Here is a 22,517-nt window from a genome sequence, read left to right as displayed (position 1 = left end):
GGCTAATGCAAACAACCAGCACCTCGTGCTAATGATGTGTGGGGAGGTAGCTATCAGCCTGTGCTTCTGCCCACTCTCTACGCAGCAGCCGTGCTGCCTGGCTCAGCCTCTGGCAAGGCTGGAAGTAGACACTGCTGTGTGGAATGGAGGGGCCCATGGAGATGCACCAAACTTGGCATTTGCTTTTGCTGCAGTTGCAGGAGGTTTTTGTGTCTCTGTCAATTGTGCTGTTAACACGCAAAGCTAGGTTTTGCAAGAGGAAGGTGAAGTAGCAGGTGATTTAGTCAGAAGCTGATGTCAGGGATGTTGCTCAGGATGGTTTAGCAGGTCGGTGAGGTGCTGTGAAGCTCACCTGCGAAGGTCCACCTCCAACACAAGACTGCAATGCCGGCCCATCCCAGTGACACGAACAGGATGATTGCAGTGAGATGATGCAATTCTCATACTGCTTGTGATGTTTTTGCAAAGCTAAGAGCAAGTAATCTTGAAGTGAGCTGGCAGTTTTATGAGCTTTTATGATGTTTATAATCTGACATTGAACTCACAGTTTAAGAGGTGGAAGGTTTAAAGGAACACAGTAGCAAAGGTGTACCACTACACTTCTGGGTGTAATTTTAACGTACATCTTAGATGCTTCCCTGATGTGGTGGGTTTGCTAAAATATGGGCGACACAGTTCACAGTGTGTGTCACTGAGTAAAATTGACTCCATCCTTATCACATGTTCAGCATAGGGAAGCATTGAACAGAAAATATGATTTTGCCTTCTCTAAGGAAAGGCATGGACTGGAGGTAACTGCCTTGTGTAGTGTTAACTGCCTAGGTCCCAAGCTGCAGTCTTTGTGTCTCCATTTAAATCCCAGCCACAGTAATACTGTACGTATTACTGTTACGTACAGTAATATAATATATATATTATATATATATAATAATATACTATTATACTGTACGTAGTCCATGCCTGCTTGTTTTCTTGGGGTGTTTTTCTGATACCAGTAAAAACCTAAAGTCGCTGCAATCTTTAAACTGGAGTTCTTAAATTATGACCTTTCCCCTGTGGTACTTTTATTGGAGAAAATGAATAATTTTGTCTGCTCCTTGTTTTGTGATCCTGCATCAGCTTCTTTTGATGGGTGTGTGCTTCAGGGGTCCTGCCTGCAGATGTTAGCACACATAGAGCTCCAGCCTGTTCTTACTTGAACCATCGATTTCTGTTTTCCCGCGTTATCTCGTATTGCTCTGCAGGGCTCGGTGAGCAGCAGGTTTGCTGCTGGCTAGCTTTTTGAGGTTTCTGTTATACACAGTACTGTATTTGTCTGCTGGTTCTTTGATTTGTAATGTTTTGCCTTTGATTGCTGCAGAAGGCATAAACAAGCCTGTCAAAAGCCTTGTTTAGCACGCAGATTCTGTGGGGGTGGCTGGCAGCCTCAGACCCTAAAATAGATCTAGCAATGAACTGAACGGCTTAAAACCCTGAGAATTTAATTTGATCTTTCTTGTTGCTTTAAATATTGGGACTGAATGAGGATTTCTCTAACAGAACAGAAGGTGAACATGTTGGTATGTGACAGTAATAGAAGAAGGGTCCAGACCTGCTGTCATTGAGATGCTCTTCTGCGATCAGAGGCTGGGCTTGGCCGCTGGGGAGTGGCTCGTCTGCTGTAAGTCACTGTACCTGGGGAGGGGAGTGCTGTATCCTCTGATTTTACAGTATCCGGGGTGGGGGGTTGGGGGGTGTTGTTGCTCTGAAATGCTCCCCTGGATCCTGTTGTGGGATAGTCATGGTAGGAAAACCAGAATTAGTCACTCACGGTTTTAGCGGTCTGTTTTATGCTAGCTTTGTGAAGGAAGAAGGAAGGAGCTGCAAAATCACCCAGGGGTTCTCTTTTTTTTTTTCTTTTCTTCCCCCCCCCTCCCCACACCCCCTTTCATGTAGCACCATGCAGTTTGTAATATCATAGCTGGGGTTTTCAGTTGTGGTGGTGTGAAGGTAACAATGATTTGGCTTCGATGTGCTGTAACAGCTGCAGAATTCATTGGAGCTTAGAAGCCTGTGAGTTATAGCTGTGATGCCATTTACAGCTTTTATGGAAGAGCTCTTAAATTTGTGAAATGTGTTACTTTTTGAAGTGCATTATATTTGTAATTTGAATTCTCTAAAATCCTGTCTGAGAAAAAATTAGCTTTGAAAATCCTCCTCTGCCTGCTAAACATGGGGAACTCTTACCAGGCGGGGAAGCAAGTCTCTTAAATTGAGTGATAGAACACATAGATGGATTTGTAAGTGCTAAAATGTCAATTAGTGCACTTAAAAGCTTAATGGTTGTCTTTGATGTGCTTCTAATATCTTCAGTAAAGTTTGAATGTTGCCATTGATCAGGGAGCGGATGAGGGATGAGGGAATACAACGCTAACCCAAACAGTTCTCGTGAAGCGGAGGGGCTTGGTCTCTGCAGACCCCCGGCTGCACGAGCGGTGCCAGCGTGGGCACCTGGCACGCCGCCTGCGCATCGCCCCTGCCCCGGTGCTGTGCCACCTGGCACTGACCCAGCGCTGCCTGCCGAGAGACCTGCAAAAGCAAAGGAAGAACGATTGTGCCATGATTTTGAAAGTTCTCATGCAGACTTGTTGGATTGGGGGGGGTGGGGGGGTGGGAGGAAGAAAAGATCATGGAAAGGTCGAAACTTGATTAAGTTTTTTCCTTATCAGTTTAACACAGATCTGGTTCTTGTGAAACAGCTGTGTGTTAAAAGTCATTCAATGCAATTAGGAAAGCCTGCTATCTCCATAAGAAAGAACTTCCCCCCCCCCCCCTTTTCCCCACCAAACCTCCCAGCTGCCCCTTATCTTACTTAAACTGGTGTGGGGAGACATAGTATGGCTGCACAAATCAGGCCAGATCTTAAGAGTTGCTAGGAGCCATTAGCTCTTCCTCCTCCCTCATGTTTTAAATGTAGGAAGAACTGAAGCTTATGTGTGGCAGAGCAGTGCTTCAGCCTAGCTTTCTGAAATTCTTGACTTTGGTACTCTGAGCAACCTGCTGCAACTTCAGTTCCAGGTAATGCCTTTTATCATCCTCTGGCACTGGTTATGTGGCAAAATGTTTTGTGGGCCTTCTGGCAAGTTACTGGGATGCATTTATCTGATTTGTTACTGAGCAATTGCCTCTCGGAGCAAATGCCGGTTTTATTATTTGCTTCCCTGTGCTACTAAAATACCATAATTTATTTGCTGGCTAGTATTTTGGGAGCCAAATACATTTAATGCTGCAGGGCGAGCTTGGTAAAGCTTTAGAGCATAGTCTTTCACTGATTATGTAGCTTACTTTTGTGCAGAAAATTTGCTGATGTAACTAAACTGACCTGAAAATACATTTAGAGTAGCTTTAGAGTCTCCTCATATGTCTTCTTTAATTGGCTTATGAGTGAAGAGTGCAGGTTTAGTTTACTTCTCCCAGCTTCAATGGATAGGTGCCCCCACAGCTTAAAGGGTATTCTGCCAGTTGGGAATGTAAACAAGGACAAAAATTGTCTGATAAAAATCTCACTTTTTGGGTAGCACATCAAGCAAAATCAACATGTCATACTCTTAGCCACAGTATCAGCCTCTCCATCCCAGAAGCCTGTGTTAATAGAACTGATTTAGTTCCCCATCTGGCTCAGTAAAATTGATTCAGGCCCCAAATTCCTGAGATTTCCCAGCAATATGTTCAGCATGTTTGCGTGTGTCATTACCCGTCCTGGGTGTAAAGTTTGACAAGATGGGTTGGTTGTTTTGGTTTTGTTTGGACTTTTTTCCTTCTTTTTTAAACAACTTTTAAACCTGGTGATTGCCTGAATGAAGGGCATCCCATAAGACTGACATGAAAAAGGGGGAAACAAAGTTAAACGTTTCCAAGCTAAGGCAAGGGACTTTTCACATCACCAATACCCATTTTGGGTCAAATTGATGCAAACTTGCACGTCTGTCACTGTGCAAGTTACACTTTGGTAGAGTTTGCCTTCCCCCAGCTTTGGCAATGCCACCTGCCCTGCTGCTGGCCACAGTCCTCTTGCAGGGGTTTGGCGGTGGAGCTATTCACATAAGCATGCTCTACTGCAGTGCCATCGAAGTGAGTCAGATGAGCCAAGACCTCCTGTTTTATCTCTTTAAATCAGCCCAACTCATCCATAATGCAAAGTTTTAAATAGGAGAGTGAGCTGCTCTGCTTGGTGCAGGGTCATCCAAGAGGGATATGGTGACCTTCCCAAGCCTGCAAGGGGACTTCCATCCCCAGCCTCAAGCCTGTGAAGGCATCATGTTCTTGATGGGCACAGCTATATTAAATACTGCAGCTAAGCTATATAGGCTTTGGGCTAGTATATTTATTTCACTGAGGGAGCAATGTAGGTTTTATATTGGCAGATTTTTGCTAGTATGTACTACTATGCTCCTAGAAAGCAGATAGATGAGCAGATCTTCTCCTATTATAGGCAAGACTTCATCGTCCAGGTACCAAAGTCCTACCAAATGAATTACATAAGCACCAACCTTCTGTTGTACTTGTGAGGATGGATGCTAAGCACATCAACAAGTGCTCCAGCTTCTCTAAAATACGGATACCACTGACCTTTCAGACTCTGAGATGCCAAAATATTGGATCTCTTTAAATTCCCATAGAAATAGTGAAGACAAATGTATAACACAGCAATTATGTCTTTCTCTCATCCCTACTACCTTGACACTATTTTGGCATGCAGAAATGGTTAGTATTTTTCAAGTAAAGGATCTGGCTTTCTGTTGGAGGGTGGAAAAAGGTCTTAAGATAATTAGTAATATGCAGCAGGATTGGATTATCCATATTAAACTTCACATCTGTAGGTCTTATTAGCAGACATTTAAACTGCAGAATTGGACTGTATTGGTATGGTTTGCATACTGGAGCTTGAACACCTTATAAAAATATGAGCTGAATCAAAATGAAATTAATTAGAATATATTTGAATTTAATTGTACTGAGCTGCTGAATACTCTGTGCATACTGGGTTTTATGTGTCTGTCTGAAGTGTACTTGGTGGAGAGTTTTAATTAGAACTGGAGACAGATTAAGAATATTTGGAATGTGAAATTTATAAATGGCAGCAATTTTCAGCTAGGAGTGCAGAGGTTTTTGGAGCTTGCTACCATTTCTCGCTTCTCTTTTCCCCTCTTCTTAATAAGCTACTTTTATGTTCAAATTAATACCAGATCCTGAAAAAGAAAAAAATCCTGCTGTGGCTCTCGGTCTTCTGCAGCATGATCAGAGTTGTCAGATCCACAGCTGCAGGAGATTTTTACCTTTGTGTGTTTAATGGCTCGTACTACTCTGTTCTTTGACGGTCTCATTTAACCATGAAAGTGCAGGGCTGTGGATGGCACAGGACATGTGGCTGCCTTGACTACTGTCTCGGATGTCGGACATGCCAAGACTCAAAGAGCTGATTTGGCAGCCGCCCAGCAGATTTTTATAAAGGCTCAGTTGGTGGCCAGAAACCCAGGCTGTCAGAGTTGTGTTATGCAATAAATTGTTTTTCAGCAGAAGTTTCTAATCCAGTTTCAGCTGTAGTTTTTTAGTAGTCTGTAATCAAAGATAAGTATACATTATTTCATGGTGTTTCAGAGAAGTGAAGACATGCGATGTGAGTGTCCCCCATCAGGTCGGTTTGTTTGTTTTTCTTTTAAGAAGGATTTAGACCTGTTCACACACATGGGAAATGATGCTTAAATTATTTTTGTTTCTGCCTGGGAGGCATGTATGTGTATACAGCATATCCTTTCAAAGAGAATTCAACATGCATTTTAGGAGATGTTCCCATTTTTTTGAAGAGAGCACGAAATAAGAGATCCGAGGCAGGGCTTTTGCTCGGGTGTAAATTGTCTACAGGTGATGGTCATACAGAAGATCATACCGTTGTCAGGCTGTGACCTACCTGAAACATTGCAGGCCCTGGCATTGTAACAGATAAGCCCTCTGTATTTTTCCCTTTCACTCTCAAAAAGTAAATTATTCATCATGGAAAAAGGGGGTATAGTTCATCTGAATACAATGGGATACTTGGGGTTTACAGTAGTTACATTAAAGCAAAGTGGTTTTAATTTCCTGAATACCATCTGCGATGCCCTCCCTTCCTTACAGTGACTGTCACGGTTTGGCGTTGTGACGGGCTTGCATCCCTCCAAGTGTATGTTGCTGTGAAAAGGGCCAATCCTGCCTTTCTCTCTGCCCCAGCCGTAGCTCCCATATGGCCACATTGTTAGTAATAAGGGAGCTGATCTATCTGAAAACGGTAATTTTTCTTGTCTTGGGGTGAGATTTCAACTCTGTTCCTCAATCAAGCTGGCTGAATGGCTGCATAAGGGCTAGTCCTGGCATTGGGGTTGGGGCAGGTGCGTCCCATGTGGTGGCAGGTGAATTCACTTAGGCTGGTTATGAAAACTGCTCCCCCAGTCTGAATAATTATCTTCTACCTTCACACCTCTTGCTTCTAGCACTCTGTCACCTTGGCTTTTTGTGGCTTGCTTCTGCGTGCTGCCGGCTGTTGTCAAAGCCCGAAACTCTGGTGCTCTGTTTGCAAAATGGTTGATGAGATTCCTGTTTTGGCCTAGGAAAGTCATAGCTGTGGAGTCACTGCTAATGGTGAGAGATGGTTGCAGTTTAAGTCATGCTGTAAATTGATAAATTAGGAAACTTTAGACCTGGCTTTACCCTGAATTTGGTTGGGTTTAGCCTTTTCCTTTTTTCTTTTTTTTTTTTAAGTGTTTATCTTGGCAGACCAACATGGGAAACAGTTGATGTCTTGTAAGCTTTCACTAGTTTCGTATTGAGTAGTGGTTTTCTAGAGGTGCAGGAACATTGCTGAGACCTCTGAGTTTATGTAAAAGAAACAGTTAACACACAAACCTACTACTATTTTTAAGTATTTCATTATTAGGCCTAAGATAAAGTTAGGAACTATATATTTTTTTTTAAATGTCTCAATTCTTGGAGCCTGTATGAAGACACTAGTGACTTTTGTTTGGAAATTTCAACTGTAATTCTTCTACCCTAATGTATTTTTGAAAGAGGAGGTTGAAGCTCACTGGGCTCAAAAGTGCCTGAGGCCTTTAGTGACCCAAAAACCAGAGCGTTTCTCTCCCATGCTCCTCTTGGAAGAATTTGGTCTGAAAGGAGGAAACGCAATCCCCAGTGCAGCAGGAGGCAGTGAGCGAGCGCAAACCAACGGGAGATTGTAGGGGATGACAGCTGCTGGAGAAGTGCTCAAGCAGGAAGAAGCGAAATTTTTATTTTCCTCCATCGTTTCTTTGCCGTGTTAACATCGGTTCTGCTAGTCCGAAGCTGTAATGTAACACAAGTTCTTTGGGGAAGTTTTGTGGAAGTAGAAGGGAAAAAGTCACTATAATTACCAGATACACTTAAATGCTATAACAGAACCATTAATAAAGAAAATTTCCCCTTTCTTCATGTTAGTTAGCACATTTTTAAAACATGACCTATTTTCCTAAACTAGACAGAACAGATTACATTTTCCAGAAGGCATGAGTCACTGTACTATAAAGTCTCCAAGCCGTATCAATCTTCATCAACTTAAGCCATTCATGAGGTTTTATTTTTTCTCACTGAATATAAGCAGTTTGTTTTAAATGAGAAACTGCTATATCCTCTCTGGATAGTTAAACTTGTTTAAAAGGTTAAATATTAGATAAGTGTGAACTTTATTATGAGAGAAGAAGGAAGTGGAGGGACCTTGATAGTAAGCAAAAGACTGCAAGGATATTACTGTGGGTATACATGGGTATATCGAGTTTGCACAATGCTGTGCTTGGCTGTAAGAAGTCTAAGCGGCACGATAGCTGCCAGAAGGAGCCGAAAATCTTTATTTATATAGCTTCAGTTGAACATACTAGAGTCTGGTTTCAGATCGTTGCCCTAGAAGTTCAAACTTGGGGTAAGAGTTTCTGCTGAAAAGGGCTTCTGCCATCAGGTTGTGGACAGCCTGCTTGCTCCTGCAAGTTACGTAGAGAGGGTGTTTGCACCGATCGGCCAACGGTGGGGTTTTCCTCTGCAAGTACAATGTGCATTTGGGGTTGTGAGAAGGTTGATTGGACTTTGTGATGCAATGGAGACCTGTGCTAACGCAACAGGGGAAGTACACGTGTTGATACAGTAGTAAGACTTCCTCATGAGGTGTGCGCCGCACCATATGTATACCGAGGAAGTGGGCTTTGTGAATGAATAAGCATGCTAATTGCACTTAGCAGTGGTAACTTGCCCAAGACTGCACAGGAGATCTCTTTCAGCCTTGGGAGGCATATCTAGGTTTTCTACCAATTTCTCTTAGGTCTGGCTTTTAGAGGAAAACAGGTATAACTGTGTTCCATTGATAATATACAGCCAAAAGGCAAAAATCTGTTGCAGGGCTTGAATCTAGTAAACAAACATTTCCATTTTGCTCCTTCAGCTGAAAAGCAATTTATATGATCTCTGAAAACGTGTTGTCTGTTTTTCATGCAAAAGACAGATTTTTTGTTTTGCTGCTAACTAAACACAGAAAAAAACACCCTTTGAAATAGTTTTCTTTCAAAAATATCCTTGAGGAAAGGGTAGAAGCTTGTGGTTTATTTTTCCCATTGCTTCAAAATGACCTTCTTATATCTGCGGGAAAGACTCTCTGGGGGCTGTTGAACCATGAAAGCATATTCATTTAGGGCATTGGGTGCCACAGTGATTTTAACCAAGCATTGGCTGCAGTGCTGGAAAAAGAAAAAAGAGGGGGCCTGTGTTTGTTGTTTTGCTTTCTGCAACCTGGCATGAAGAATGGGGTCAGGAGATGCGTGCTTGGGAAAGACCCAAAGAGAGAGCTGGAAACACGCCAGCCACACTGAGTCATAACACACATGCTTGTAAGTATCTTTGTACCTTACTAAGTCCTGACTTTCAAAATAAAACCATCACTGCTGTTAAAGTATTTACATAAAAGTAAAACAAATAGCATGGAGTGCTGCATGCATTCTCCCTTGTTCCAGCTCTGTTTTACCCTGTGAACTGTGACTCCTGTTTGCTTAAGGCAAGGTCAGGCCAGGCTGAAGAATGCTGTATCTGGTGATGAATGAACGGAGAAGCTCGAGTCATGCGTATGCGTATGCTTCTGCTGCTTCTTGTGGAGCAAACCGGCACGCAGCAGCGCCCGCTGCTTCAGGCTGACGTTTCACTTACCTAGGAGGTGGCAAGAAGCCTGCCTCTAACTTCTGCCTGCTTTGCCTTCCCCCCCCCCCCCTTTTTTTTTTTTTTCTTTTGAGGATTTGAGTATACCTTCGGAAACGGGAAGGCTGTGTGCGGGTTGTGTGTGCAAGCTAGGCAGCTGAATCGCAGTGAACAAGCACCTGAGCTGTGAGTGAATGGTGAAAGGTACAGGTGGTGTGCATTTCTGTTTCATTGCAAATACATACACATTTTATATATTGAGATGCATTATTTATAGCTATCTATACTTATATTTAGGTATGCGCTATATATTAATATGTATATATTGTAGTTTCTACACACATATTAATATATATGTATTGTATATTTATTGTATTATATACATTTAGTATGCACATAGCAAAAACACACCCATGTGTGCATGTGTATATATTTCTATATTTCTTCCCAAATTAGTAGTATGTGGCAGTAGCCTGTTGCACTTTTATAGAAACATCACCTCTACAACCGCAGAGCTGAAAGCAGGCTGCCAGCCAGGTAGCACGAAAGAGAGCTGCTCTGCTATCCGCAAGGTAGTATCCTGTGCAGGGACGTGCTGTGTAGGTAAGCAGAGGTTGTGCTCCTCTTCCCCATCCCCTCAGACTGAACTTGCTGAGCTGTTGCTTGGCTGCCCTGATAGCCAAAGTTGAGATATAAATGTACAACATGCAGTTCCCCAAAATGGTATATCAAAGAAGGTGGCATGATTCGTTTTTATTTAGCAGTTTACAGGAAATGATACAGTTCTGTTTCTAAATTGTGCCCCAGGGCTTCCCTGGTTGGTTGTGTCTGTTACTGTTTTACTGAGTTTATAAACTAATCTTACTGTCAGATTGGGAGGCAGAAATCATCTCAGCTGACCTGCACAGTGAAGCCTATAGGCTTGTGGTGATGAACCTATAGTTTAAGATGTTATTCAGTCTCTTTTTGGTCTAAGTCAATAATGGACAATCCATTAGTTCCCCATAGTCTTTTCAAGGCTAATTACTTGCACAGTTACAGAAATTGTTCTTCTGTCTTATGTTTTTCTGAGTTTGAGTTGTAGCTGTTAGATGATATACCCCTCTCTGCCAGCCTTGAGAGCCATCTATTACCAAATTTCTACTCCCTGTGGAAATATTTAAAGGCAGCGACTAAGTCAGTCCCTTTGAGTTTGGGGGGTGTGTGTGGTTTTGGGTTGGTTTTTTTGTTGCTGTTGTTGATTGGCTTTTAGAAGTTACATAGATTAAATTCCTCAAGGCTTTCACTTGAGGATACTTCTAAATGGTTCAGGGTGCATGTATGCTGTTATGCTAAAATGAGATAACTCTTCCAGTTGGTGGTGTGAGTGGAGATCGGGGCGCACAGCAGCTCTCCCTCCGCTGGCGTGACAAAGCAGAGACAATCTGACCCGTGTAATTATGGTTGAATGTGTTGGGGAGCTGGAGCTGCTTCAGTGGTGGAGCAGCAGCTCAGCTGGGCTCCAAGTCAGCTGCTCTCTGGCCTGCAGCTGCTTCTGTGCCGCAGGCTCGGAGGAAGATGCTGTTGACGGTTGTGAAACCTTTTTATTGCTCCTGCATATGGAGCCACGTGAATGCGGGTGTTGGCAGCGGCTTAGCCCCTCATTTTGCTGACCTTGGTGCTGGGGAACTTGAGGACCTTTTTTTCAAGCTAAGTGATGGGTGCGAGGAAAGCCCACAACAGAGTGATGTAGGCAGGACAGTGGCTGCAGCCTTGGTACATCTGGGCTGGTGGGAGCTCTGGTGTGGAGAGACTTCCCCTGGTGTGTTTCTCTTGGTGATCATCTCGTTCCCTCCTGCAGGAGGGACTGTGACCGGCATGTCCCAGCGCATGGGTTGTGCCTGCCAGAGGTCACTTACACGCTGCAGTCGGCCACTTGGTCAGTCAGCATGTGCTGATGTAAAGATCAGTCCTGTCAGCAGGTTTCACCCCGTCGCTACTGAAACAGCAAACACCTCCATGTGCTCCTTGCAGTGAGTTGTCATGACAAGGTTTAAGTGGGATTAATTTCTTTTTCTTTTTCTTTTTTTTTTTTTGGATGCATTTTTAGCAGGGATAAAAGTTCCAGTGGGATCAGGAGCCGATGGGTGTTTTCATGCAACTTCCAGCTCCTCAGGAACTGCAGGGTCTGGTGGAGGAAAGGGTTTGTTCATGGCTTCAGGACGGGCCTGGTGTTTCACAGGAGAGAGGCCTCGGGCTGACAGGGGCTGAAGGAGAGTGGCATGTCTCTGGGTACGGGTTATGTTACCTGGGCTTGATCCTTACACACGTCTTGTGTATGCCTGGCTTAAAGTATGTGAAAATACAGGGTAATGGTTTTGTTGCTTCTTGGTGGGGTTTTGTGTAGCTTGTCTAGGCTTCAGAGTCAGGGGCAGTGTGCCTGGCCAGAGGGCTCTTCATCTTCTTCCTCACATTTGCTGCCTGTTATATTAGGAATTTGTACAAATGCCGGTGAAGAAAGTGAGCAGCATCTGCAGACTTGTGTCTGTAGTACGGCTGGGCGCCAGAGGTGCTGATGACTGTTTCCTAACTGAGCACAATTCTCTGGAGGATTTAAAAAGTAGTTTATGTGACAACAGAAATGTGTGACATCCCACCAGGCCCTTGTCAGTGGAACTCCTGTCTGGGTTTCCTCTCCATACCTACCACTCAGTGGGAATGTAAATGGGGCGTCTTTTGGCAAGCTGTGTTAAAATTGAGCAGGCTGCAGCCCTCCCGTGTTTAGTGTCGCTTCTAGTTAGGGCTGAAGTTACGTTGGCAGTAAAATAGGAAGCTGGAGTTGTTTGACAAAATAACTGGATGTACTAGTCCTTTTAAAATGCTTGGCGGGAGATGATTTTTTTGTTGTTGTTGCTGTGGGTGTTGGGTTACAAAGTTTGCTTTTTTGGCCTGGAGCTGCCTGTGTTCTGAAGCTCCCAGGGCATACCTCAGCCTTGTTCTAAGTATAGTAGCTTGTCCCTCGTGCGAAAGGCACATTCCGCTGCCAAAATGCTGGCTGCTTACACTGCACTAATTGTGTTGGGTGCCCCCTGCCCCCAGTCATTTGTCATACAGTTTTTTTGGGGAGAAGTGTTTTTGATCCAATTCAGCAGCTGAATGCCAATATCTCACTAGACAAGCAAAGAAAAAGCTATCACTGGTCATCCTAAACTATGCTGTTTTTTGTTTTTTGTTTTAAATTGTACGGTGTTGGTCACTCCTTTGACGTGGGAGATGGTATAAACTCTCTTGCCTCCTGGTGTGGATCACTGATGGGGCTTTTTGGTGTTTCCAGCGGAGTGTGGCAGTGTGCTGTGGTACACTTACCTAAATAAGGCATGCCTTAGAAATGTTAATCTTTTTGCTTGGTAGTGATACAGCCCTTGAGGAATTCAAGGGCAAGAATACTCAAATAGTGATTTTTTTTTAAAGACCCCAAGACAATTATAAGGCTTATGAAAATATGATGATTTACCTGATCTCACTTATGTCCTTATATCAATTTGCTGATTTAATTTATTTGAATGCTAAAGGCTTTAGGGAAATGGTTTTCTAGGGAATTAATCTTTTAACTAAAGCAAGTACTAAATATGACATACAGTAGTATTCCTTTTGACAATATAGCATTTGTCTCCTAAAAATAAAGTAGAAAACATATGCCCCATGGGCCAAATTCCACTTTGCTTTACACTGAGATGAATTCAGAATAACTTCATTGTTATCAATGTACAACTTCATTGTAACACTGCAATAAATGCAAATCACTAAAAAAGAGAAAACGGAGGAAAAAAAAATCCTGAGCCAAAAGGCACAAACGAAGGCCATAATGGCAACAAGAGAAATTGGTTCACAAAACTTCTCTTGAATATCTGAAACATTCAATTTAGTGGGGTTTTTATTCCCTCTCCTTTTAATTATCTGGGAGAGCACTTCCTGGCTGTGATAAATTTCACCATAAGGGATTCATTATGAGGATTTTAACAAATAAGTTTCACCTCTTGTCTAACACCTGGTACATGGCTACTGCTGTTTGCAGGATAAAGGATTAGAGGGACTAATGCTCTGATTTGATGACAATAGTTATGTTTCTGTTCTTTGTTAAAGTTTAGGTTGCATTTTGTTACACAGCATTTTTATTCAGCTTCTATCTTTTTTTTTTTAATTACAAATAATCTATGTAGCCCTAGGCTGTTGGGTTTTGTTTTGTTTTTGTTTCAGATGCATGCAACTAAAGTCTCCTTTACATTTCTTTCTTCTTAGGATGACAGCGATGGGATTCCCTGGTCAGAGGAGAGGGTGGTACGGAAGGTCCTTTATTTATCTCTGAAGGAGTTCAAGAACGCACAGAAGCGGCAGCATGGCGATGGCATTAGCGGGAGCCTCAAGGCAGTGAATGGTGAGCTGCCTCTGCGGTACTGTACCGCTCAAAGGACTCAATCCTTTTCAATGCAGTTCTGCTGTAGCGAGGAAGGAGACCAGTGCACCATTTGGCATGCACCATACCCTTTTGATCTGTATGGAAGAACTTGTTCTGAAGTGCTTAAAATGCCTGGTTTGAACAACCTATATGTTTCAATTTCTTGTGAACCGACTGAGATGGGGATCAGGGTGGAGGGTGGGTGTCGGGTGGGAGGACAGGGCCGGGCTGCTGTTTGGTAGAGAAGGAAGCTCCTCTGATCCGCCTGCTACCTGTTGTGCTGAGTATGTCGACAGAGAAGGGATCTATTTAAAGGTGATTGGCTTCAGTTATCTTGGGGAAGGACAGCTAACCAGCATCTCTAACTCTGGAGTAATTTCAGTCCGTGCTGTCTATTGTCCAGAGGTGAAACTGCATAGGACCTACATAATAAGATTCAGGGGGCAAATGCTGGGACATTTGGACTCCCCTAGTTTAGTGGTTCACAGAGCAGTTGTTTAAAGGTTTTAAAAGGAGATGTAGACAGGCCTTCAAAGAAGCTTAATTTCATTTATTTAATCCTTTGGCCAATTATTATCTGCTGCTTCCCCCCTTCCCTTACGGCTTGCTTAAAAAAGCAGTGGTGTCCTGAGAGGTGAATATAAAGTGTATGTCTTTCAGATTCACTCCCTGACACAGGACCCTTTCTTGAAAAGGCTTTGTCATGCTGGCTTGAGCCTTGAAAGTGATGACTAGCAGGATACAGATTTCTGGGCAGGCTTACAGTTTTCTTTTCGCTGACAAGATCTTATTTGTTTCTTTATGGAGGTTTATGGCAGTTCCTTTTAGGCATGTGCATAACTATACATGTGCTAATGCATTAAAGCAGCAGCTGGGTACTTACTTGATAGGTTATTCATATTTATATGTAGCTTGTGTTTTTGACATGGTGAGTCAAATTCCACTGCGTTTTCACTAAGTGTTATTGCCGACAAGGCAAAAACCTAGTGGAGTGGCTGGATAACTACAGGCAGCATGATAAAGTTACTGAATTCCGTAATCAATTGCAAACTCCTTAATGTGATTAAAGAAGACCTCAGACTTCTGAGTTCGGTAATAATATCAAATACTGATCTGGTGGGAAGGGGCATCTAGCTTTAGCAGCAAGCCATTAATAAGCTTGGAGGTGTACACAAAACAGCGCTGGCTTTTTTCCCTCCAACACCTCTGCATCATTGATCTTCTGTCAAACCCAATTTCTCTTGGAAAGTTTCTTATTCCATTGTGGGGGTTTTGTTTAGTCAAAGGAAAAAAGTCTAAAGGCATGAAGCACAGTAATTGTGTGTTAGGAGGCTTTGATGGTGTGCCAGGTTACAGGATGACTGAGGTTTTTATGGTGTCTAGTTTCTCCAAAGGCAGCTTAGATGAAAAGTGAGTTGGCTGGGAATGCTGTGTCGATGCAGGTACCAGACGCAGAATATGCCACCGGCTTCCTCTGGCAGCGGCACGGCTCGTGTCTTCAGAGCTTGCCTCTTGCATTGAGAACTGTAGCATTTGGTGCTTTTTCTCCTTCACAGAAGTAAGTGATCAGTTCTTTGGGGGTTTGGTTTTGGTTGGGTTTTCTTTGAGCCAGAATGATATTCTGTGTTACTCTTTGTTTGCTAAATGATTCTTTAAATGTCCTGTCTCAGTGCTGCTCTATTTCAACATCACAACATCACTGTCCAAAAGTTTTTTATCCGCTGGTATTTGGAAGAATGTTTAATTATACAAAGAAAAAAGATTTGCAAAAGGGAGGAGGATTGATATTGTGCGGTGACATTAAGAAAATAGATTTAAACATACAATTGTTCATTACATCTTTTAAAAAAATGTAGCCATGTATTTTCAAATGCACATGCCTCTGGGACTGAGGAAAAAGCAGGTCATCATAAGAAATTACCGAGCTATTCTGAATTTAGGGAAATATAGTATTTTAAGGGTGAGCCTTAGAGCCATGATTTCAGGCTGTGGGAATAAAAAATATTTCCTTGCCTATGTCCTTTGTTCCAACATACAGGCCACAACCATTGTTTCTTGCGTGTTACTCCAAAAGGTAGCATGCAGTTAAATATGGTTTTGTATGAGTGATCTCTTTATTAATAATCAGCACTCTTAGCTCTTGGGGAGGGAGGGTAGGGCTGGTGGAATCTAGCTGAAATGATTTGAAATTAGATGTGTTCAGTGCCTCTGTAAAGCTGGGCTCCCCTGGCTTGAATTCTGGTTTGGGTGCTTTGCCTTGCAAATATAAAAAGGAAAGTGTAAGGTTTGTGCAGCACAACCCTGTTGCTGTCCATAGTGAACTCTAAAGGGTATTGCTCCTTCAGCTGTTGAAAATCAAATAGGACACCTTTCAGTACCTGGCAAATGTAACCATTTCCAGGAGTAGAAAGGAGGGGTCTGAGCAGGGTTCAAGCTCAGTTCCCTGCTCAGTGTGGAAGCATGGATTGGTCTCATGTATTTGTGAGAGCTCAGGGGACCGCAGACAGCTAAGTAGCAGGGTTTGATCTTAGTGCCACCATCTGTAGTGCAGAGAGAGTTTCTTTGTTCTGGTTGTATAACTGTCATCCCGTAAATTTATTTATTTATAGACTTGCAACCTGTAATTTGTTTCAGTAGAAAATACTTTTGGCAATAGAGGAAGGTAAAATACACACCAGCCCATTGCAACTGATGTCTTTAAGAAGTTTTTATGGATTTGAAGTGGCTGAAGTTGCATAAACATGCTATGAAAATCGCTTTGCCAGCATTTTCCAAGCTGCAACTAAACTTGTATGAAAATAGTTGTCAATGTTATTTCAGCTGGTGAGTACAGTAGTATCATTAATGATTTGGAAGCTGGAACAATGGTGCCTCTTTGATAGTGTGAAAAGCAAGTTCATTTTAAATGTGAGAGATGAACCCACTAACAGGAGTCTTCTCTGTACTAAAGTTTCCACAAGCTCTAAGATGTGCTGGTGGTGGCACAGAGACAATGAATTTCCATGCCTCTCTTGAGTAATAAAAATAAAATTTAAAAAAATAATTAAAACTTCAAATTACTTTTGGAGTTGATATGTATTATATTCCCGTGACTGTCTCTGCCTCACTATTAAAGACACTTGTTAACCTGACAACAATGCTGCTATTTTAAGTTTGTGGCTGAAATCCTGTTACTTAAGTGGTTCTGATTAAAGTAGCGGCCTTTTTTTTTGGGGTGGTTGCGTGTTTGCAGGTCTCCTTACTCCTACCTTTTTTATATCTCCTTTTCACCTGATAAGTTTTGCTTACATGTTTGTGCTGCCAGTTATTTTTCATCCGAACTGTTTTGCTGCTTTCTTTACCCTTACTTCCCCTCCGCTAGCTAGAAGGATTTCAGAGGAAGGTGGGCAGGTGTATTACAGCTGTTGTGTCAGTGGATATATTGCGTGCATGTTTACATTGACTCTAGCTATTTGCAGAGTACAGAATGCCACCCTACAATGTGCCTTTGTTTGCTACGTGTTCTTCTCCAGCATGTGGGAATATAAAATGTGGAAGAGGTGCTTCTGCAAGTTGTCAAGAAACCCTCTGCAGCCCTAAATGGGATACTGGAACTCTGATTATGGAAACAAGGTTGTGTGCTGGAAAACCCAGAGGGACCTCTTTAGTGATTTTGATTACTGCTGCCTGTCATTTGCATTAGGACTTTAAGAATAGGGATTGGTGTTTGGAATAGTGATACCAATTTTCAGAGATCCTCGTCTAAAAGGAAAACTAATTCCCTTGGGAAATTGTTTTCTTCTTGTGTAGCTTAGAATGTGAGATAAGGCTGTAAAAAAGGCAATGAAAGATGTAATTATTGCTTGTGTTCTGTTTATGAGAATAAATCCAGTACCCTCAAAAGAGTATATCATAAAGTACATTTTTATGACATAAGATTTTAAATTCTTTTTTTTCAAAACTTGTGATAAAGAAGAAATTTGTGAAACAGAAGTGTTAGCATTTCATAAATAGAAAAAGTGCCAAAGTTTGCTTGTTTTTTAAAGCTGGTTAGTTAATCTACAGAGATGAGAAACCAGATGTTAGAATTATTCCAGCTGATAGTGCGTTATCACCAGCTTTACTTTAAGTCCTAGAAAAGTGTCATGGCAATTTCCAAACATCCCAGCTAGGTTAAGCTTGTGGCAGACATGGTTTAGCTGGGAAACCAAATGTATGTGAAGGAACACTTTGGTTCAAGGCAGAAGTTGGAAGTCTTGCTCATTTAGTAAATAGAAAGATGAGTAAAAATGTGTAATTTTGCTATTCTGAGAGATGTCACCTTACATTTAGGGTTGTTAGAGTCATTTATTCATTTTATGTGTGTTCTTTAAACAGAGAAGGAGCAATGTCAGCACGTTGATGGAGGTGGTGGTCAGTCCACAGAAGGGTGTGGTGCCCCTTCCTCCCTTGAGCTGGTCTGCTCCCACCCTCCACCATTCCTGCACAAAAGCTAATGTGAATTTTGTTTGAGGTTTGCTTTTTTTCCAAACACGAAATGTCTCTGTACAGAGAGGCAGGAGCCTCTGAGGCAGCCCATGGTGGGACCACAGTGCTGGACCCAGCAGCAGCAGCCTGGTCTGACGCCTGGGTCTGCCCATCCCTTGGCTGCCACGCTGGCTGGCTAGGCCGGCTGGAAATAGCTGGTTTTGTCATTGCTGCACGGATTTTCAAGTGTTTCCTGCTTGCTGCACAGGGGTTTCTGTCGATGTTCCCCATCAGGCCATGTCAAAATGAAGGTGCCCAGTGGTAGGGTGGTGTGGGGCTGGGTTCATCCAACCGCAACTTGTACTGAAACGTCTTTTCCCTGACCGTGTAGATGGTACCCTGGGCACAGCATAAAAATCACGATAGATGTGGTAGAAATGCCTAAACACAGCTAAGCCGGGCGCTTCAGCTCAGTGCATTATTTGCCAAAAGCCAGCTATGTGGGGGTGGCAGCAGCTGCCAGCAGGGCAACCACGTCTTCTCTGGGCTGAGGCCGTGTCTCTTCTCTTCCCACTTGCGCAGATGAAAACACGGCAGCCCTCAGGGAAGTGCTGTTGTCGCAGCTGCGCCCCTATGTGCCCAGAGCAGCGCACGCCTCCTTCCCCCCTGGCGCAGACACATAGGCTGGACCACCACCCAGCCTTTAATTTTGAACAAGAAAGTAGCCCTCTTCATTCACTGTGATAGTTCAAATATGCTGGTAACTTAATCTGTCTTATTTCTGAAGGCTGCAATTAAATACTGGAAGAAGGTTTTATGCTAACGTTTGTCTAGGGAGCTTTTCACTCCATCAGGGATGTGAAATTGCATTTGTTGACAGTGGGTAATGTCTGTCTGTCTCCTAAGCTTTAGTAGAAGATTGTAAGTGTGCCAAGGACCCTTGTCTGTGTAAGTGGATTTTTCAAATGCATTTACAGAAACAGAAATACCTCTTTCAACTTAGCAATATTTCTCCTTTACGTTCAGAGTAAACAGCCTTTTTGGCTAGTTTTAAACTGTGATTAAATATAGATGTTTTCAGCTAAAAGGTTCAGAAAATAAGCATTTGAGCAGATTTGTCATGGCACTCAACATCACTTTCACTTTGGTGCTTGCTGTCAAGTGAATTTAAAGATTAACAAATAAAGAACAGGATGTTGGGGTTGGGCTCCATTGAAAATTTCCAAATCTCTTTTCCTTTCTTTGTTTTTTAGAACAGAATTCATTTTCAAGCCTGCCAGGGACTTGCTTATTCATTGGCTGATTACAGGCTCCTTTTGCCTTTTCCATCATCACCACCACTTATAAAAATTCTGCAGGCCAAATTGCTCCCTCAGTGATCTCTACCCAATTCGATTATGTCCAAATTGTGCTCCTGTCTTAATACAATCTCAGTGTTCAGCAAGACTGCCAGAAAATTTTACTTTGCAGGACACCCATCATCCTTATTCTCTCAAACATAAGAGAGGGATATTTTTTTAACTAGAGGAACAGAGGAATTGTGTAATTAATTTTCTTTAAGCTTTATTACATGGCCATCTAAAAATACTTACTATTGCCCCTGAGTGCATTTCTAGTCAAAGTAATTCTAAAAATAATCTTGCCTCCCTGCATATTGCTAATTGTAGGTAATGGAAAATGAAAACGGCAATGAAGAACCCGTGGAGGCGCGTGCATAATCTGTAGGAGACTGAGTTATTGTAGGTCTAAAATAAATATTAGGTGAGGAAAGGTAAGAAAGAGTTCAGTAGCAGCTGATGAGTCTGGTCCCCATCCTTTCACCTGCTGTCTTGTGCTGGCTCTGCCATTTGTCTGCCCATGCAGTGCAGCTGGTTCAGCCTACTGAAGCGGCAGAAAAATAGCCCAGAAAAAATTATTTTAAAAAAGAAATAATTTTTGAGTGATCATTTGGTGGAAATGAGGGGCCAGAGTACCTTGACTGAAAGCTGGAGGGGAAGGAGATCAGACTTGTCCCTTCTGATAGTAGCAAGCTGCTTGGCTGGCGCGGTCATCTTGTCTAACCACAGCTTTAGGATTGGTGCAGTTGTCTTATCTAACCACAGCCTCAGATGCTAGAAGGGACAATAGTTGCCAGAAATAGGAGCAAAAAAAAGTTGCAGCTTAAAAATACATTGAAAAGTGCTTCACAAGTGTAGGTGTTAGATTTATGTATTTCTTAAAAAAAAAACAAAACCCCAAACATAAAACCCCAACAACAAACACAACACTGATGTAGTGGTGAAATTCATTGCTTAGACTGTCCATGAAACAAAACTTTGCCTTAACCCCAACACAGGACTTAGTTTTACTTGACTCAGGGTCATTCTGCATAGCTGCTGCCTTGGATTTATTTTTTGTATCAGCCGGTGTCCAGAGAGCACCCTTGAGTGCGGACAGGCAAACTGCTTCATTCCGTCTTTGGCAGCCACAAAATTGCCAGCCATGCTAAATTTGTGCCCTGGCATCTTTTTGGCTGGCATGTACAGCCAAAAGGATGGTGGTGGTTTTACCTCGTAGGATTGCCAGCTCTGTCAAAAATTGTACCTTTTTGTCAGTTCCAGTTTGCTTATTTTAGAAATGAGAGTGAGACATAACTTATACAGAGCTGTTTTTTTGACTGTAATATTGACTATCCAAAGCGGTGCATCTAACTCAGCCGTTTCTTTGGTTGGCAGATAAAGAAGTTTAAGTTTGTTAATAATTTTGTGTGTGTGTGACCCAGATTTTTACTGGGATGTTAAAAACCAGAGAGATCTGCATAGAGCATTGTCCTTCAGCTGACAAGTTGGGATAGATGAAGTTCGTGCTGGTGATCTGCTGAGGTGAGGACACAAAGTGGAGACGAAGGCAGCAATCCAGCAGTACGCTCAGAAAAAGTGAGCTCAATGCTTCTCTGTTTAAGAGCAACAGTTCTCAGAAGGTGGGGGGGGAGAGAAAGGTACTTTACCTACCTCTTTCTATCTGTCTGATGCCCAGTGCTTATCATTATTATTATTTTAGTGTTTATTAAAATGTTCCACTGGAGACAAAGGTCTGCAGGTTGGAATACATAGCTGCTGTTGTAAAGAGGGTTTAAATTTCAGTATTCTTGTTGCTCCCCCATTGCCCATGATTGGCAGAAGGAAACTGCATTAAATAACTAGTGTTTTTAATTTGAAGGACAGACAATACGGGATATAACCAGAAAAGCAGCAGGGAAAGAAAAAGTCAGTCATTGAAATAGCGTACTCTATTAAGACGAATGTAACAGGAAATAAAATCAGTGTCACAAGTAAAAGCAGAGAGAAGTTTCAGTCATGTGTAATACAGTTTACTGTAGTCGGTCCTAGGGAGCTGTATTTTCTGAAACTGTGTCTGTGCCTAGCTTTGAATAAGGCTTTCACTCATTATTTTTATACTATAGCTTTGAGCTATTAGTGCCAGTCTACAGTTCGTGGAGCACTTTGAGTATTAGAGAGAACACATTTTCAGTCTTCAAGGGCCTGCCTTGTGTCTCACAACCGCTACAGCAGTTTTTCCCTTGACGTGGGAAGGCATTTTAAAATGGCTTGCTGTCTGAAAGAGTGGAAGGAGTTTGAGAACTATTCAGTCCAGCAGGACGTTCTTAAGGCCATTAAGCTGTGTTTAGTCATAGCAGATGTCATGTGTGCTGTAAACCTTATCGTGTCAACCCTGGCAGTAAAGTGGTTTTAAAAGAAAAAGTAAAGATTAGTGACAGATGGCTGTAACTGATGATGGGCACAGTAGCCACTTCTGCAAGTTGCCTGACACAGCTGCCAATGCACCTTACTTTTCACCTCAAATACCCTCCATTACCTGTATTGCCAGGCTTTGAGTTAAGTGTACAGGTTGCCAATTGAAATGGATTTGGGGATCCTTGTAATGACTTGGAGTAAACTGAGAATGTTGGTAGATTGGTATCACATTATTTTTAGATGTCATTAACCCACGTTTAAACACAGAATTTCTGCTATGAGAAGCAAGAAAATCAGTCGCCTTTTTGAGCAACAAAACTCCTCAGGAATTAGTCATGTTCATTTCACGGCTCATAACAGCCTCAGAGATTGGTCTGCGCTCTGAGTTCATGCCTCCACATTTTGGTTTGGTTTCAGCGGGATCTTTTTGATTTAAAAATCTCCAAAAAACCATTCTGAAATAACTGCTGTCATTTGATAACTGATAATAATGAGAGGTTCATCACATAGCAGATACTTCCCAGTGCTTGTGGGTGAATGTTTTCCGGAAAATAAATATAGCTTAGCACGTATACTGTTAAGTCATAGCAGATTGCTCTATATCGGAATAAATATTCATGCATTTTAAAATCTTTTCAGTGTGTCTGACTAGCACAGATTTATTACATGCAGTTAATGTGATG

General features: G+C 42.3%; 1 protein-coding gene across 3 annotated transcripts in view; it reads left to right on the top strand.

Annotated features, from left to right (window-relative positions):
• JARID2 (jumonji and AT-rich interaction domain containing 2) overlaps positions 1–22,517 on the top strand; it is a 226,087-nt gene that overhangs the window by 84,093 nt on the left and 119,477 nt on the right. For all 3 annotated transcript variants that reach the window (XM_064443643.1, XM_064443644.1, XM_064443645.1), the window contains one exon: positions 13,498–13,633. In XM_064443643.1, the coding sequence (XP_064299713.1) occupies positions 13,498–13,633 (136 nt within the window). The remainder of the gene's footprint in view (positions 1–13,497; positions 13,634–22,517) is intronic.

This window comes from Phalacrocorax carbo, chromosome 2, assembly GCF_963921805.1.
Source record: "Phalacrocorax carbo chromosome 2, bPhaCar2.1, whole genome shotgun sequence".
Classification (NCBI taxonomy): Eukaryota; Metazoa; Chordata; class Aves; order Suliformes; family Phalacrocoracidae; genus Phalacrocorax; species Phalacrocorax carbo.
The sequence above is the reverse complement of the archived record's forward strand: the minus strand, read 5'-3'. Positions and strand labels throughout refer to the sequence as shown.